Raw genomic sequence first — 15,492 nt, forward strand, 5'->3', positions numbered from 1 at the left:
CTGATCTGTAAAAGGTTTTAACTCCATCTACCTGTTTTAGCTCCATATCGTATTAAATCTTGCCTAGCAAATTGATATCAATTTCAGAATTAAGAGCAAATATCAGCAAATTTACTTTATCAGCCATTGCATGAACTTGTGTTTCCTGGCTTCCATCCTGGATGACTTGGTTCTGATCTGAATGTTCTTGTCGACCATTGGCAGAAAAAAATTCCCTCTATATATTGCATCTCTTTCCCTTAAATTCTTCTGTCAAATCACCCCTTAACCTCCATGTTCCAAGAAATACAAGCTTAGTTTATATAGGCTGAGATTCTCTGTTGCGAGTCCGCTGCACGACCACTGCTAATGAGGGCAGAGAATTTGGCACGCTGTTTGCTGGCAGCGGGATTCTCTACTCCCACCGCTTGCCAATGGGATTTCCCATTGAAACCACCAAACCCTGCAAGGAAACCCGTAGGCACTGCCAGCAGGACCAGTGAATCCTGTCGCCAGTGAATGGTCAGAGAATCCTGCCCATAATCTCTCCTCATAATTTTGGTGAACCTGCACAGTCCTTCCAAGGCAATGAATCCTTTCTAACATGTGGTGCCCAGAACAATATATAGCACTCCAGATGTGATCCAACCAATACTTTTATAGCTGTAGAAAAATGTCCTCCCTTCTATATTTTAGACTTTTTGTTATAAAGGCTAACATTCCATTCGTTTTTTGGATGTTCCTTTTATCTGGCTACATTTCAGTGATCTGTGTATATGGAACTCTAAAAATGTCTTTACCTTAATTGTTCCTAGCTTTTCATAATTTAAAGAATTCTTGTATCTATCTTTTTTTAAATCCAAATGAATAACGTGTTTTGAAATCCATCTGCCACAGGCCACCCACTCAATCTAAAAATGTCTTTTTGCAATCTTATGCTCTAGTCTGCCCTACTTACTATACCACAAATCTACATCAGAAAATATAGATAGCGGAATTTCTATTCTGCAATCCAAGTCATGAATATAGTGAAGAATTAAGGCCCCTGCACAGTTCTTTTTGATAGACCATTAGTCCCTTCTTGCCAATACATAACCATTATCTCTACTCTGCCCCCCACTGTTGAACCAATTTGCTAACGAAGTTAATGAAGTTCTCTTCATTTCCATGAGCTTTAATTTTAGTTTATAGTTTCTTATAAAATACTTTCTGGAAGTCAATATAAATTACATCCACAGACTGTTCGATTGCAAGAAAGCGACTACATGGCAGTGTAAAGGAAATAAAGGTTTATTGAATGTAGAACAAAACTCCATAAACCACTACTCCCCGAAGTCAATCCCACGACGAGCTCACACCCGGGCCAGGGTTTTTATGTCTAGGTTTGTTCCCAGTTTGTTGAGCGGGGTAGCCCATATTCCTCGAGAGTCATGGGGATCCTAATTGGCCCAGGCTCGTGACTCTCCTGTAGGTTTTAACCTTCCTCCCCCCCCCCCCCCCCCAAGTCCAAACATGCATCCGCCGCAAAAGGGCGTGGGGAAGGGCCTCTGTACGTTTAGTTGGGGCAGGGTCAGATGGCATGTAACGGTTGGGAGACCAATGCTTTCAGATTGAGCACCTGGGTGGCACCACCTCTGACGGCTGATTGCCCAGACCATCGTCCCTGTCATCATCTGACGGTGGTATCTCCACCTCAAGAGAGCGAGTCATCAGCATCAGGTACCTCGGCATCGAAAACTTCATGGGGCTGCGGCGGGGGGTTCGGCAGTGACGGTGGCCTGCGCTGGGCTCTCCAAAATGGTGTCGCTCAATATGGATGCTCGACTGCCGAGATGGTCCAGGTGCCTGTTTGACTGCTGGTCCTGTATGCGAACCCGCTACGGTACCGTCCCTGTTTGTCGGACAACGGTGCCTGGGACCCACGTCGCCCCATCACCAAAAATTCGGACATAACCGTGTCCGCCGGTGCAAAACGCCGAGGTGGCGCATGCCCGCCAGGGCTATGCTCTGCTCGGTTTTGTCTGCAGCGGATCATCTTGCCTTCAGGAGGCAAGTCCAGAATCGACAACCCATAAGTAGCTCCGCCGGCGCCACTTCGATGGTAGTGTGAGGCGTGGTGTGGTAACTGAAGAGATAACATGGTGAAACACGTGCTGCGGGACCGCGCCATCTGCTTGCACATCCCATGCTTAAATGCTTGGGACTGCTCGTTCGGCTAAACCATTGGACGGAGCGTGATGCGGTGCGGAGGTGGCGAATCCCATTCTTCCGCATGAACGTCCGCGCAAGTGAAAGCTCTCCCGTCATCTGAAATCGGACTTCCGGGAGTTTCTAGACCGTCGCCTTAGAAGTCTCCACCGTCTTTTGTTCAATGTCCAGCCACTTTGAGCGGCCGTCAACGAGGAGAAGAAACATCGACCCCTGAAAGGGTCCTGCAAAATTGGCATGGAGTCGCACCCATGGGCCGCCCACATCCAGGCCAGGGTTTTTTTCTCCAGGTTTGTTCCCCGCTAATGAGGGATCTCGGCCCCCCTCAGCATGGTAGCTCATATTCCTGGAGAGTCAAGGAGAGCCTTTAGGGAATGAAATCTGTCATCCTTACCTGGTCTTGCCTACATATAATTCCAGACCCACAACAATGTTGTTGGTTGACTCTTAAATGCCCTCAGGGATGGGCAACAAATGCTGGCCCAGCCAGCAACGCTCACATCCCACAAACAAATAGAGAAAAAAATAATAAAACACTTCTAAAAGTGGGATGCGCTGGAACTTCCAATCCCTATTCTGAGGTGGCAATCACCTTGCAATAGATCATGGGGTTACTTCATTTAAGGAATCCCAATTGGAGAAATGGGATGGGGAGAGGATGGACTTCTGAATTTTCCAAGTGATTCCCTGTCTAGAAGATAACAGTAAGTGGGAACAAGCAGGACATTTGTGATCAAGAGGCAAAGCGCCCATGTGCAACAAATATAAAACCTGCTGCTGGCGGGTGAAGGGGATTACAGACAGCAGTGCAGGGGATAAACATATCTCGGATTAGCAGAGAAGGTAGAAAAAAACCCAAAGCCTTCAGTTTTATAGCTGACATCAAAGGTTGAATCAAAACCAAGAGGAGGCCCTTTTTAGGGTAGAAGCAAGGAACCTCTGAAAGAAAGACTTGCAGTTATAGAATCTTATTGCATCACAAACACTTTAAAGTCAATAAAATACTTTTGAAATGCAGTAACTTTTTTAATGTAACGAACATGGCAACCATTTGCAAATAGCAAGCTCCTAGCAACAGTAATCTGATCATGATCACATAATCTGGTTTAGTGATTTTGATTGAGGGACTAAATATTGACCATGTCACCGGGGATAATGTCACTGTTCTTCAAAATAATGACATGGAATCTTTTGTGTTCACTGAAAGAAAATGTGGGGCCTTGGTTTAATTTCTTACCTAAAAGATGAGATCACCAATATTGTTGCACCCCCTTGGCACGCTACTGAAGTGCCAGCCTTGGTTTTTGTGCTCAGGTCCCACAGTGGCCGTGGACTAGAAATCATGACGGTTTAAGATTGTTGCCATTTTTGCCCCGTGAATCAGGCATCCTGCCCAGTGTATCAATCATGGCTCAGTTGATTGCACTCTTGCCTCAAACTCAGAAGGTTGAGAGTAGAACCTTTGAGGCAAGAGTGCTACCAACTGAATCAAGATTATACACTAGCTAGGACATCTCATTCAGGGAACAAGAACGATCGTAATCTTAAACAGTCACAATTTCTAAAAGGACTGAAACCTGTATTCAACCAGGTGCACCCTCACATACAGCCACGCCAACACAATTAAAACCAGATGATGTTTTGGGACAGTGGAAATATAGGTTTGCATATCCAAACAATGCTGATCAGTTAAAAGAACTGGGAGCAGGGTGGGCCATTAGGCTCTCTCAGCCAGCTAACGGATTCAATAAGGTCATGACTAAATTCCTACCTTATCTCCACGTTCCTATACAATCCTCATATCTCTTGATTCTCTTAAGAGCCAAAAAATCTATTGATCTATCTAGGATACTAAACGACTAGACAGTTCTCAGGGGATAGAGGATTACAAAATGTTACATGGTGAAGGAAATTCTCCTCATCTCATTCCTAAACGATCAACCCCTTATTCTGAGATTTTGATCCAGTATTCTAGATCCGTATGTTTCAAACTTTATTTCCCACGACCCGCTGTTGCCAAATGGCCGACCTTTGGGACCCACACCGGCTGACCTTCGGGACCTATGCCACGTCCACTTACCCAGTCTATCCTATGTCATTGCAGTGTTTGGGACACTAACATTTTCTTGCCGCAGGCTAGGGACAGAAATAAAATTGATTTAATTTTCCAGAATCACTGTCCAGTATTTATGTCATTTATGCCAGCATTGAGTGAGGACTGGATAATTGAGCTAATCGATCCCCGGACGCAAGGTGCCTAAATTGATAACAGGCATTACTGGAATAACTCAGCAGATCAGACACTACTTGATGGCTGTGATGGAAGGCCATCAACCTGAAATGTTCAGCTATTTTTTATCATTGAACATGCTGCCTGGATGGCTGAGTATTTATAGGGTTCTACGTTTGTATTATGAAACACATATTCCGATATAATATTTTGCAGTTTAAAGTTATTTCTCGTAGAAACGCAGTTCAAAGCTAAAATGAAGGGTAAGAGGGAGTAAAAGCCGCATCCTTTTTCAAACAGCCTGGGCGAGATCCTCCGTCCCACCACACCCGTTTTCTGTGTGGCGCGCCCCCGCCGGCAGCGGGATTCTTCATCCCGGCAGCCAGTCAATGTTTCTGATTGTGGGCATCCCCACACGTCGGGAAATCCACGGGTATGAATGCGCTGCTGGCAAAATAGAGGATCCCGCTGACGGAGAATCCAGCCCCCTGTCTCCCCTTTCTCAGCAACATGGTGCCTTCCATATTCCCAGATTTGAAACCGCTGAGATTTACATTAATTGGATGAGTTGTGTGATTGAATACATGCACGTTCACAGACACATGAAATCAGCACAAGTGGGTCGGCATAATATAGAGAGAGAAGGGACTGACAGTTTTTGTGGTCAGAGCTTTGGAGGGGTGAAAAACAAGTATGTGCAGAATCACGAACAGTCTGAATCCCATTTACAGGTCTTTCTAAACACTTCTAATGCTCAATTATATTAAGCAATTAGAACGGAATTTCAGACAGGGGCATATAAATCTGCCTCCGAGACAATGTGCAATTTTATCTGAATCACTTTGTTTTGTTATGCTCTTGACGTAGCTTAAGCTGCTTCCTTGATGTGCACTCTGACAAAGGAAGGTTCAGACTTGGAGATAGATTTAACACCTTTATTAAACTATTAACAATTCTCCTACTTGGATTCGACGCTACTGTTAATCCTGCAATAGCTACTCAGACTGACGAACCAGTCTGCTACAATCCACGTGGTGGACGTGATGTTCAATCAACCCTGTGTGTGTACTCACTGAGTTGTCTCCACTGGAAAGAGACTGAGCATGTGTGATGTGTCCTTTTATATCCTAGATTTATCGGGTTGTGACATTAAAATTTGAGAGAGAAAAATCAAGGCGTGACATGACTGAACTGCACGCTGGTCAATATTACAGTTCTACATTTTATTGATCTCCTAAGCTAGTAAATTGTAGCTTGCTATATCGTCACTAAATTTGGAACTTAAACTAGATGAACTAAATAATAGAATTAAATTAATTGATTTAAGTGAACAAAATTGACTAATCAAAGAAAATATGAACAGTTGGACAGAGATGTCAATGCAGATAAGGAATTATGAAATCTGTCAATGACCAGCTGCATTCTCCGATCCCCCAGCCGTGTGTTTCTCAGCAGTGTGCCATTAGCTGATGGCAAGATTCTCTACTCCCACCGCTGGTCAGGGTATTTCCCATTGAAGCCTCCCCACACCCTGTGGGAAACCCACAGGCGGGTGTGCATTGCCGGCAGGAATAGGGATATCCAATGGCCAGAGAAATCCAACTCACGGGCAGGATTCTCCATCCCACCACACATGTTTTCTGGTGCGGCGCACCCCTGCTGACAGCGGGATACTCCGTCCTGGCAGCCGGTCAATGGGGTTTCCCATTGTGGGTATGCCCCACCATCGGGAAATCCGCGGGCGTGACTGCGCTGCCGGTGAAATGGAGGTTCCCGCCGACGGAAAATCCAGCCTCATATCTTTGTTAAGTGCCTGCAGCTTGGGGGAAATTTAGTACTGTTGTTGAGCTGAAGTCTGACCTGCATACCCCAAACCCTGCATACACTTATATTCAGTTGGAAAGTGACAATTACTTTAATCTAGTATTTTGTATCTAAACAAGCAAACTGCATAGGTTGGACGGGCGAAATGGCTAAAGTAGATTGGGAAACTATATTAACACAATGGCTCCCATTTAAAAAACACGCTTTGCAACCAACTGTATTCTTCCAAACATCAAAAATCCCACAGAGAAAAATTATCCAACCATGGATGATAAGGATTATAATGTTGCCCAAAAAAGTAAGCCTGAAGATTTGGCTGATTTTAGAATTTAAAAAAAGGGGGCTCAATAAACTGATAAGAAAAAAGAAAACAGAACAAAGAATAGACGAACAAGAGACAAGAGATTTAACCAGCGCGATTTAACCAAAACGTTTCTAAGTGTGGTAGCGAGCTGGATCTGCCGCAACCTTCCCGACACTTAGGCCAGCGAGGCCATCACCACTACAAAACATTAATTGGTCCACTTAACAAGGCCCCACAGGCTTCACGCCATAATTTATGGTACTTCCGGCTGATTCACCAGGACCGTGCTCGGCAGCCCCTTGCTAACAAGGGAGAGCAGCACTTAAACCCCCCCCAACCCCCCTCACCCAGCCATCCCCACTCAGCCACTAAGGGGCCCAGCTCCACGATTCGGAAATGCTGATCAGAGCAGATTGTTGGATGCGGTAGAGGCCAGATGGGATACCCGGTTCCCCCAAGGGTCTTGGAGCATCAGCCACAGGGCAGCCAGTGCCACCTGGGGGGAAGTGGTAACAGTTGTCAGCATGGGGAGCATGACCAGGTGGACCATCACCCAGTGCTGTAAGAAGATCAACAACCTCCACCAGGCCGCAAGGGTAGGTTGGCACCAGACCCCGATCCCCCTTCCCCCCCCACCCAGAGAATGCGTGTGGCACCACCCCCACCCAGCACGTTCCGTGCCCCGGCCAACTCATGTCCAGCAATGCCGCCCATGCTGCCACCCCCTATTCCCCCCATCAACCCCATACCACCATCCCATGTCTCCCCATCCACCCCCATACTCCCTGACCCCACCTATGCCCCATCTTCCACCTGCCAAAAACCCCGCGATGAACAACGTGTGCGGCTCGCGATGCCTGCTCTGTCCCTGCAGGAGACGTTAGCCCAGAACAGACAGGAGAGGGCCCAGATAGGCAACGGGGTGCCGGACATCAGAGTCCTCACCCCCTCCGAGGCACGGGCCCTTCAGCCTCTCCGAACAGGCGCCGGAGTGTGGCAACTAGGAGCTTTTCACAGTAACTTCATTTGAAGCCAACTTGTGACAATAAGCGATTTTCATTTCACTTCATTTCATTTAGATATCGCAGAGGACAAATCGATCATCAACGTTGAGGTTGGCATACGGCACAGAGGTGGGGACCACCAACCAGAAAACCTGTCACACGTGAATTGTTAACGCCATAGATAATGACCCACCCTTCCGCTAACCACTGAGAGAGAAGAGGGCTGAGAGAGAGAGGGGGGGGGGCTGAGAGAGAGAGTTGGGGGATATGCCTGAGGGAGCAGGGGCACAAAAGAACTCACGAGAGGGCCAGCAAAAGGCGGTTTTGTGAAATGCCTTAGGGGACAGTTTATTATGTTAAACACACTATGAATGCTTGTTATTGCTATTGTTACCAAGTGGTTCAACTATTTGAGAATTTACAAAAGTAAATAGCAGAGGCTTTCATCCACATCTGTACATTTTGAGTCCTTGGAGACTTGCAAATAAGTAATGATTTTGTTCCAATTATATTTTTGCACCTTCACAGTTCTGCTTCACAATGTTCAGGAAATTAGGGACTCAGCTGCAAGAGGCAGACAATAAAGCAGAAGATTTGTCGTACACATCACGCGAACAAATGGATCCTGGATTATCAGCTTACTGAAACCAACACCTGGTCTCCACAGCAACAAAGACAGAAAATGCTTAAATAAGCTATCTTTAACAACCATCAGTAAAAATTACCAATTCTTGATTTTCTGGTGATAACTGAACTCACAGCAGAACAGGTGTCAAAGTACTCTTGATAATGAAACATCTCCATATGGTTTGAACTCGGCATTGTCTAATCTCAATTCCTCTATTAACTGGGATTTTAAAGGAATAATGGACAAGTTATTTCACAAGTATGGACCAGATTACCAAATGATCATTGGGGAAAGAAAATCACAATTACAAAGTTGCATCCTTTTCAAACAGAAATAGGAAAATATGCTGTTAATTAGAATACATCAGAGCCATTTATAGATCCTTGTATGTGGAGTTATGGAGAAGCCAGCAGTGTCTCACCTATTTTTCATTCCTACTCTTGCTTCAGCTGCTCTGGTCCACAGATTTAGACAGAATAAACCAAGCAATTAGTTCTGAAGTTAATCAGGAGACAAAGTTATTTACAGTGCATGTTAAAATACTTAAACGCTCCAACCCAGATCTCCCTTATGAAAAGGTATGGGGAGGTAGGGGGAAGTGATAATGTCACTGGATGAGTAATCCAGAGGCTCAGGCTAATCCTTTGGTGGAATTTAAATTCAATTAATAAAAACCTGGAGTGGAAAGCTAGTCTCGAGAATAGTGACCACGAAACCATTGAAATTTTTTTTCTTCCAATTAAGGGGCTATTTAGCATGGCCAATCTCCCTACCCTGCACATCTTTGACTTGTGGGGGTGAGACCCACTGCGCCGGGTGACCATGAACCATTGTCGACTGTCATATAAACCCATCTAGCTCACTGGTGTCCTTTGGGGAGAAAATTTGCCGTCCTTACCTGGTTTGGTCTACATGTGACTCCAAACTCTCAGCATAGAGTCATTGAATCACTACCATTCGACCAATTGAGTCTGCACCGACCCTCCAAAAGAGTACTGTACCTAGGCCCAAGCCCCCACCCTATCCCCGTAACCCAGTAACCCCACCTAACCGCTGGACACTAAGGGGCAATTTAGCCTGGCCAATCTACTTAACCTGCACATCTTTGGACAGTAAGATGAAACCTAAGCACCCGGAGGAAACCCACGCAGACAGGGCAAGAATATGCAAACTCCACACAGTCACTCAAGGCCAAAATTGAACCGGGTCCTTGGCACTGTGGGTGATTCTTAAATGCACTTGAAAATGGTCTAGTAAGCCAAATCAGTTATACCAAACTGCTCCAGAAATCAAAAACAAATACACTGGATGGACAGACTGTATCTACCTAGGCACCAGCAACAACATCAGCAAACCCAGCCATGTCTATCCTTCAAAATCCTCCCTGCTAACATCTGGGGACTTGACATTGAGAGAGCTAGCCCACAAACTAGTCAAGCACAACCTAACCATACTTATGGAATTACACCTTGTGGTGGTATGCATTAGGGGTATTACGGTACCCTGTGATGCCGAGAGGCTATTGGTGGATAAACGCCGGGTCCCGATTGGATCAGCCGCCTACTGGCTCCACCCAGTAAGGCGGAGTATAAGAGCCCGGGTTCTCCCAGCAGCCGCATTCTGTAACTGTGCTGCTGGAGAACAAGTTTGCGTAATAAAGCCATCGATTGACTCCTTCTCATCTCGTCTCGTGAGTGATTGATTGTGCTACACACCTTAAAAAGTCCCAGACACGACCAGCAAACTCTGTGCGTAGCCGGAACCTCTGGATTACTATTCCAGTGACATTGCCACGACCTCACTACTTCCCCTAGCTTCCCGATCCTCCCCAATCCCTCAGTAATGAGGGATGCAAGAGATTTTTTTAAATTTCAAACTGAATTGTCAAAAAGAATTAGACAATGGCCAAGCATGCATTGCCCAGAAATACTTCTACTTCCCTGGTAATGCCCTGTCCCACCAGCGGACCGACCCACCAGGTGTGGCAATGCAGTGGTATACATTTGGAAGGGAGTTACCATGGGAGTCCTCAAGATTGACTCCAGACCCCATGAAGTTTCATAACATTTGAGCCAAACGTGGGCAAAGAAATCTGCTGATTACCAGTCCCCTCAGTTGATGAATCAGTACTCCTCCACATTTAACACCACTTGAAGGAAGCACTATGGTTGGCAAAGATGCAGAATGCACTCTGGGTGATGGACTGCAATTTACATCACCAAAAGTGACCTAGTAGCACCACTATTGACTGGGCCGGCCAACATTAGCATCTACCCGTCAATGTGTGAAATTGCCCATGTATGTCCAATCTTCAAAAAGGCAGGACAAATCTAACCCGGTCAATTACTGCCCCATCAGCCTAATCTCAACCATCAGTAAAGTGACAGAAGGAGTCGACAACAGTGCTCTCAAACAGCACTTACTCAAAATAACCTGCTCACTAAATACTCAGTTTACGTTCTGCAAGAGACATTTATCTTCATTACAGTCTTTGTCAAACATGGACAAATGAGCTGGACGGCGGGAGTGACTAACCTTGGCATAAAGACAGCATTTGACTCAGTGGGATAGCCAGAAGCTCTAGAAAAACTAGGGTCAATAGGAATCATGGGTAAGACTCTCCCCTGATTGGAGCCATACCAACACAAAAGAAAAATGGTGGTGATTGCTGGAGTCCCAAGACATATTCAGCTGTTTCATCAATGACCTTCCCTCCATCATGAAGTCAAAAGTGGGAAAGTTGGTTGGTGATTGCCCACTGTTCAGCACCATTCATGACACCTCGGATACTGAAGAAGTCTTTGTACATTAGCAGCAATACCAGGACAATGTTCAGGCTTAAGCTGATAAGTGGCAAGTAACAGTCACACCATACAAATACCAGGAAATGACCTTCACGAAGAAGAAATAATCAAACCATCTCCCCTAGACATTCAATGGCATTACCATCACTGAATCTCCCACGAACATCCTGGGGGTCATCACTGACCAGAAACTGAACTGGACCAGCCATATAAATACTATGGCTACAAGAGAAGGTCAGAGGCTGGGAATTCTGTGGAAAGTAACTCACCTCCTGACTTACCAAGTTTTTCTCCCATCTACAATAGTACAATGGAATATTCTCCACTTGTCTGAATGAGTGCAGCTTCAAAACCATTCAATAAGCTCAATATCATCCAGATTGAAGCAGCTCACTTGACTGGCACCCCATCCACCGCCTTCAACATTCGCTCACTGTTGCACAGAGGCAACAAGTGTTGGTGTCATCTACAAGAACATTGCAACCATCATCAAGACTCCTTTGACAGCACCAAACCCACAACTGTAACACCTAGAAGGATAAGGACAACAGATATGTATTAACGCCACCACCTGCAAGATCTCGTCCCAGCCACACATCATCCCAGCTTGGAACATTTTCATTGTTCCTTCATTGTTGCTGGTCAAAATCCAGGAACTCCCTTCCTAACAGCACTGTGGGTGTACCTATACTACATGAACTGCAACACCACCCTTGTACGGGCAATTAAGGATGGGCAATAAATTCTGACCTAGCCAGCAATGCCCACATCCTGTGAACAAATAAATTAAAAGGGTGAATTACACTTTTTTTTTTATAAATGTTTTTCTTTTCTGATATATTATTGAAGTTAGGGACTCACTTTTCACATCAATGACAAAACAAAACTCCTTATAGCCATCATTCAATATATGTGGAGTGGGATTCTCTGACCCCGGGGACGGCGCCGGTCGGGCGATTCTCCACACGGGATGGGACGAGTGGCTGCCGAGATGGCCAGAGTCCCGCCGGCGCCATTCACATGTGGACTTACCTAGCAGGACCTCGGCGTCCATCCTGCGAGGGGTGGCCTGGTGGGAGGGGGGGATCCGACCCCGGGGGATGCCTCTACCGTGGCCTGGCCTGGCCTGCGATCGGGGCCTACCGATCGGCGGGCCGGCTTCTCCTGGTGGGGCCTCTTTCACTCCGCGCCGGCCCCTGTAGCTCTCCGCCATGTTGCATTGAGGCCGGCGCGTAGAAGGAAGCTAGCGCGCATGCGCGGGTTCGCGCCGGTTGCAGCACTCATGCGCAGACCCGCGGCGCCCGTTTGACACCGGTATCGGCAGCTGGAGCTGCGTGAGTCGCTCCAGTGCCGAGCTGGCCCCCTGTAGGGCTCAGGATCGCTGCTCCTGGGGGCCTGTTGACGCCATCGCAAAACGCGACGGCATTTACGAAGGCATCAATGCTTAGCCTCATGATCAGAGAATCCCGCCATGTAGTTCCCAAATCTACCGGAGACATAAAATTGCACATCACTAAAAAAAACAATTATGTACCATTAATAACGTGAACAAACTCGATCTATTCCCACATTGTGTTAGGATTAATCTTGTTAATGCAAATACAATGGAAGCCACTTTAAGACTGCAGTCATAGAAAACTGATATCAGTGATCTCCTACTAATATTCAACTATGGATATCAAAAGACAAGGTTTGACTTCCAGAATGATTGCATTTTGGTCTCATTGCTGCACAATTGCAAAACAGGTCTATTTTTAACAATTGCAAAACAGGTCTATTTTTAACAATTGCCAGAATTTCAAAGTGGCGCAGGTGTATTTTGCAGCCACACGATGTCTGCAGAAAAAATTAATATGCCCCAACAACAACAGAGGTCAGGACACCACAACTTATAAAAGGGCGTGGACGCGATTCTCCGGCCCAGTTACGCTCTCGCTCAAGCGAAACAAGGCAGGTGAATAGAGGGATAAGTCAAAAACAAGAACTGCACCAGACGCCAGTTTGCGATGCAACCGGTCCACTCCCGTAGGCGAAATCGGGATCTCACAGTAGTGTGGCGAAAAACCAATTATCACCACTTAGGTCCAATTTCCATACAATTAACGAGAGCCACCCCATATCCAATGGCCTCCCGTCATTCAGCGGCCTCCTCAGCTGGCGCTGATTAGTTATCCTTTTGAAAAACATGAACCTGGCGGTTCTGCTTCAGTGGGGAGCCGAGGAGGTGAGTAGCCATCTTTGCTCACAGGCAAAGAGCCCGGGGGCGTTGGGATTGCCATGCCAGTGCTCGGTGCTGGTGGGGGACCCTCTGCAGGGGTGGGCCGCCATGGGAGGGTGGGGGGAGGTGCTAGGGCGGGCAACCGGAGGGGGCAACCGCTCGCAGCATCACCATGCCAACCCATGGATCGTGTTTACCCATTCCGGTCAACCCTTGTCCCTACCCGTTTGCCCCAATGACCACCCATAGTCCTGCTAACTGCCAAGGCCTCTGGCTGTGTGGCTGAATGCTATTGCTAATCGGAATTGGCAATCGTGGTTGTGGGCATTTCACACATCCCAAGTGGATTCCCAAGGGTAGGCGGGCCATGAAGCATGAAGCATGCGGGAGTCATTGCCTAGCATCCCAATCACACCTTGATGCCTGGACACTGTGCCTAATGGGAGGCAACACCACACACGCAACAACCAACATCCGAACACCCGGGGATGGGACATAGCTCCGGGGGCATGTCCATGGCCAGAGGGTGGGTGGATGCCATGAGGAAGGGGAGATGCCTGGAGAGATGGGCCAAGGGTTCGGAGATCAGCCCGCATTGCGGAAGAAAGTGACAGGCATCATACTAGTTGTGCACAAAGGTGTTTAATGTGTTTGATAAGTCCCCACTCTCCTGATGGTGCCACCACGCCCCCATGCCCCCAACACCCATACCCCACCTCCTACATAATCCTCCCACCCCCTTCCCCGATGCTCCCAGCGATCCTCAACATGCTTAGCCGTACTAGCTCTACTGCTACGCCTAGGTATGTCCCCAGGATGGATATCTGAGGTGGGGGCAGCCGGTTGCTTACTTTGTCCCGTGGCCTTCGATGCTTCTGGCGTTCTTTGAGGGCTCTGAGGCCAGAGGGCCCTGGCTCACTTATCGGCGTCACATGCCGTATGGTAGCATAGTGGTTAGCACAATTGCTTCACAGCTCCAGGGTCCCAGGTTCGATTCCAGGCTTGGGTCACTGTCTTTGCAGAGTTGCACGTTCTCCCGGTGTGTGTGTGGGTTTCCTCCGGGTGCTCCTTCCACAGTCCAAAGACTCCACAGTGCACGTTAGGTGGACTGGCCATGCTAAATTGCCCTCAGTGTCCAAAATTTCCCTTAGGGTTGGATGGGGTTACTGGGTTATGGGGATAGGGTGGAGGTGTGGGCTTGGGTATGGTGCTCTTTCCAAGAGCCGATGCAGACGCGATGGGCCGAATGGCCTCATTCTGCACTGTAAAATCTAGGATTCTATGCACAGCCGTGCCCCCCTGTCCTGTGTGCTGACTTTGAGATGCGGTTTCATCAGAGGGGTAGAACCCGGGGGAGCTGGTGGCCACCATCGCCACTCCATGAGATCCATCCGTGTTGGCACTCAGCGCCATCTGCTCAATGCCCATAGAGTCCTGGGGTTCACCTTGGGATGGAGAGGCAGCTTGTTCGAGCTCCGGCTGCCCCTGCATTATTTTGGCAGTTTCCCATGGTCTGCACCATCGTGTGGACGCTCTCGGCGATGTTCCTCAGTGACTGGGATATGCTCTGCAGCCCACCGGTAATGCCCACCTGCGACTGGGACAAGGTCCGCGGAGCCTCGGCCATTCCCATCTGAGGGAGGGACATGTCCAGCAGAACCTCAAGGTCAGCCTGGTACTGGGTGATAACCCCCAGCGAGGCAGACATTCTGCTGAGACCCTGAACATGGTATCACCGACTGCGCGGCACCTTGGACACCTTCACTAATGGTGCTAACGTCATGCACCAGGCTTTCCACTGCGGTCTAGCAGTGTTGTCCTAGGTGCCCCGCATTGCCAGCGACAGCTCCAGCGCCCCTAGACTCTTTCAAGCTGCTACGGACCTGCTGGAGTGATGCTGATGTCCCCCTATGAATGTCCTGGCTGCTCCCTATCGTCTCCAACTGCTCCGGGTAACTGTTCCGCAGGCTCAGCACCAGGCTGGGACCCAGCTGGGTCCTGGGATCCAGCAGACCTCCGACTGCTGTCTCACCTGGGGGTTACTGCCTCCACCAGCAGAAGTGTGGTGCTCACCAGATTGTGCCCCAAAGCCTGTCCACTACCATGTCCCACCGAGGTGTGCGTATCTGCGCTGGTGGAGGGTGGGGTTGACAGCTGTGCCGCGACTATGATGGTTACATCATTGGAGCTCTCCTCAGAGGTTGTCTCGTGGGAGGCTGGAGAGGATGCTGCCCGGATGTGTAGGCGCTGGAGGACCTGCGGGAAAATGGACATGTGGTCAGTGGGAGGGATG

The 15,492-nt window shown here is 47.9% G+C and overlaps 1 protein-coding gene across 13 annotated transcripts in view; it reads right to left on the reverse strand.

Annotated features, from left to right (window-relative positions):
- LOC140408764 (prominin-1-A-like) overlaps positions 1–15,492 on the reverse strand; it is a 362,788-nt gene that overhangs the window by 281,042 nt on the left and 66,254 nt on the right. Inside the window, exon 1 of one of the 13 annotated variants that reach the window (XM_072496420.1) lies at positions 11,263–11,456. The exons of 11 other annotated variants lie outside the window; for them this stretch is intronic. In XM_072496420.1, the coding sequence (XP_072352521.1) occupies positions 11,263–11,278 (16 nt within the window). In that variant the 5' untranslated portion in view covers positions 11,279–11,456. Of the gene's footprint in view, positions 1–11,262; positions 11,457–15,492 lie in introns of those variants that run through there. One more of the 13 variants, XM_072496422.1, reaches the window with a different exon arrangement.

The sequence above is a fragment of the Scyliorhinus torazame genome, chromosome 3 (genome assembly GCF_047496885.1).
Source record: "Scyliorhinus torazame isolate Kashiwa2021f chromosome 3, sScyTor2.1, whole genome shotgun sequence".
NCBI classification, from domain to species: domain Eukaryota; kingdom Metazoa; phylum Chordata; class Chondrichthyes; order Carcharhiniformes; family Scyliorhinidae; genus Scyliorhinus; species Scyliorhinus torazame.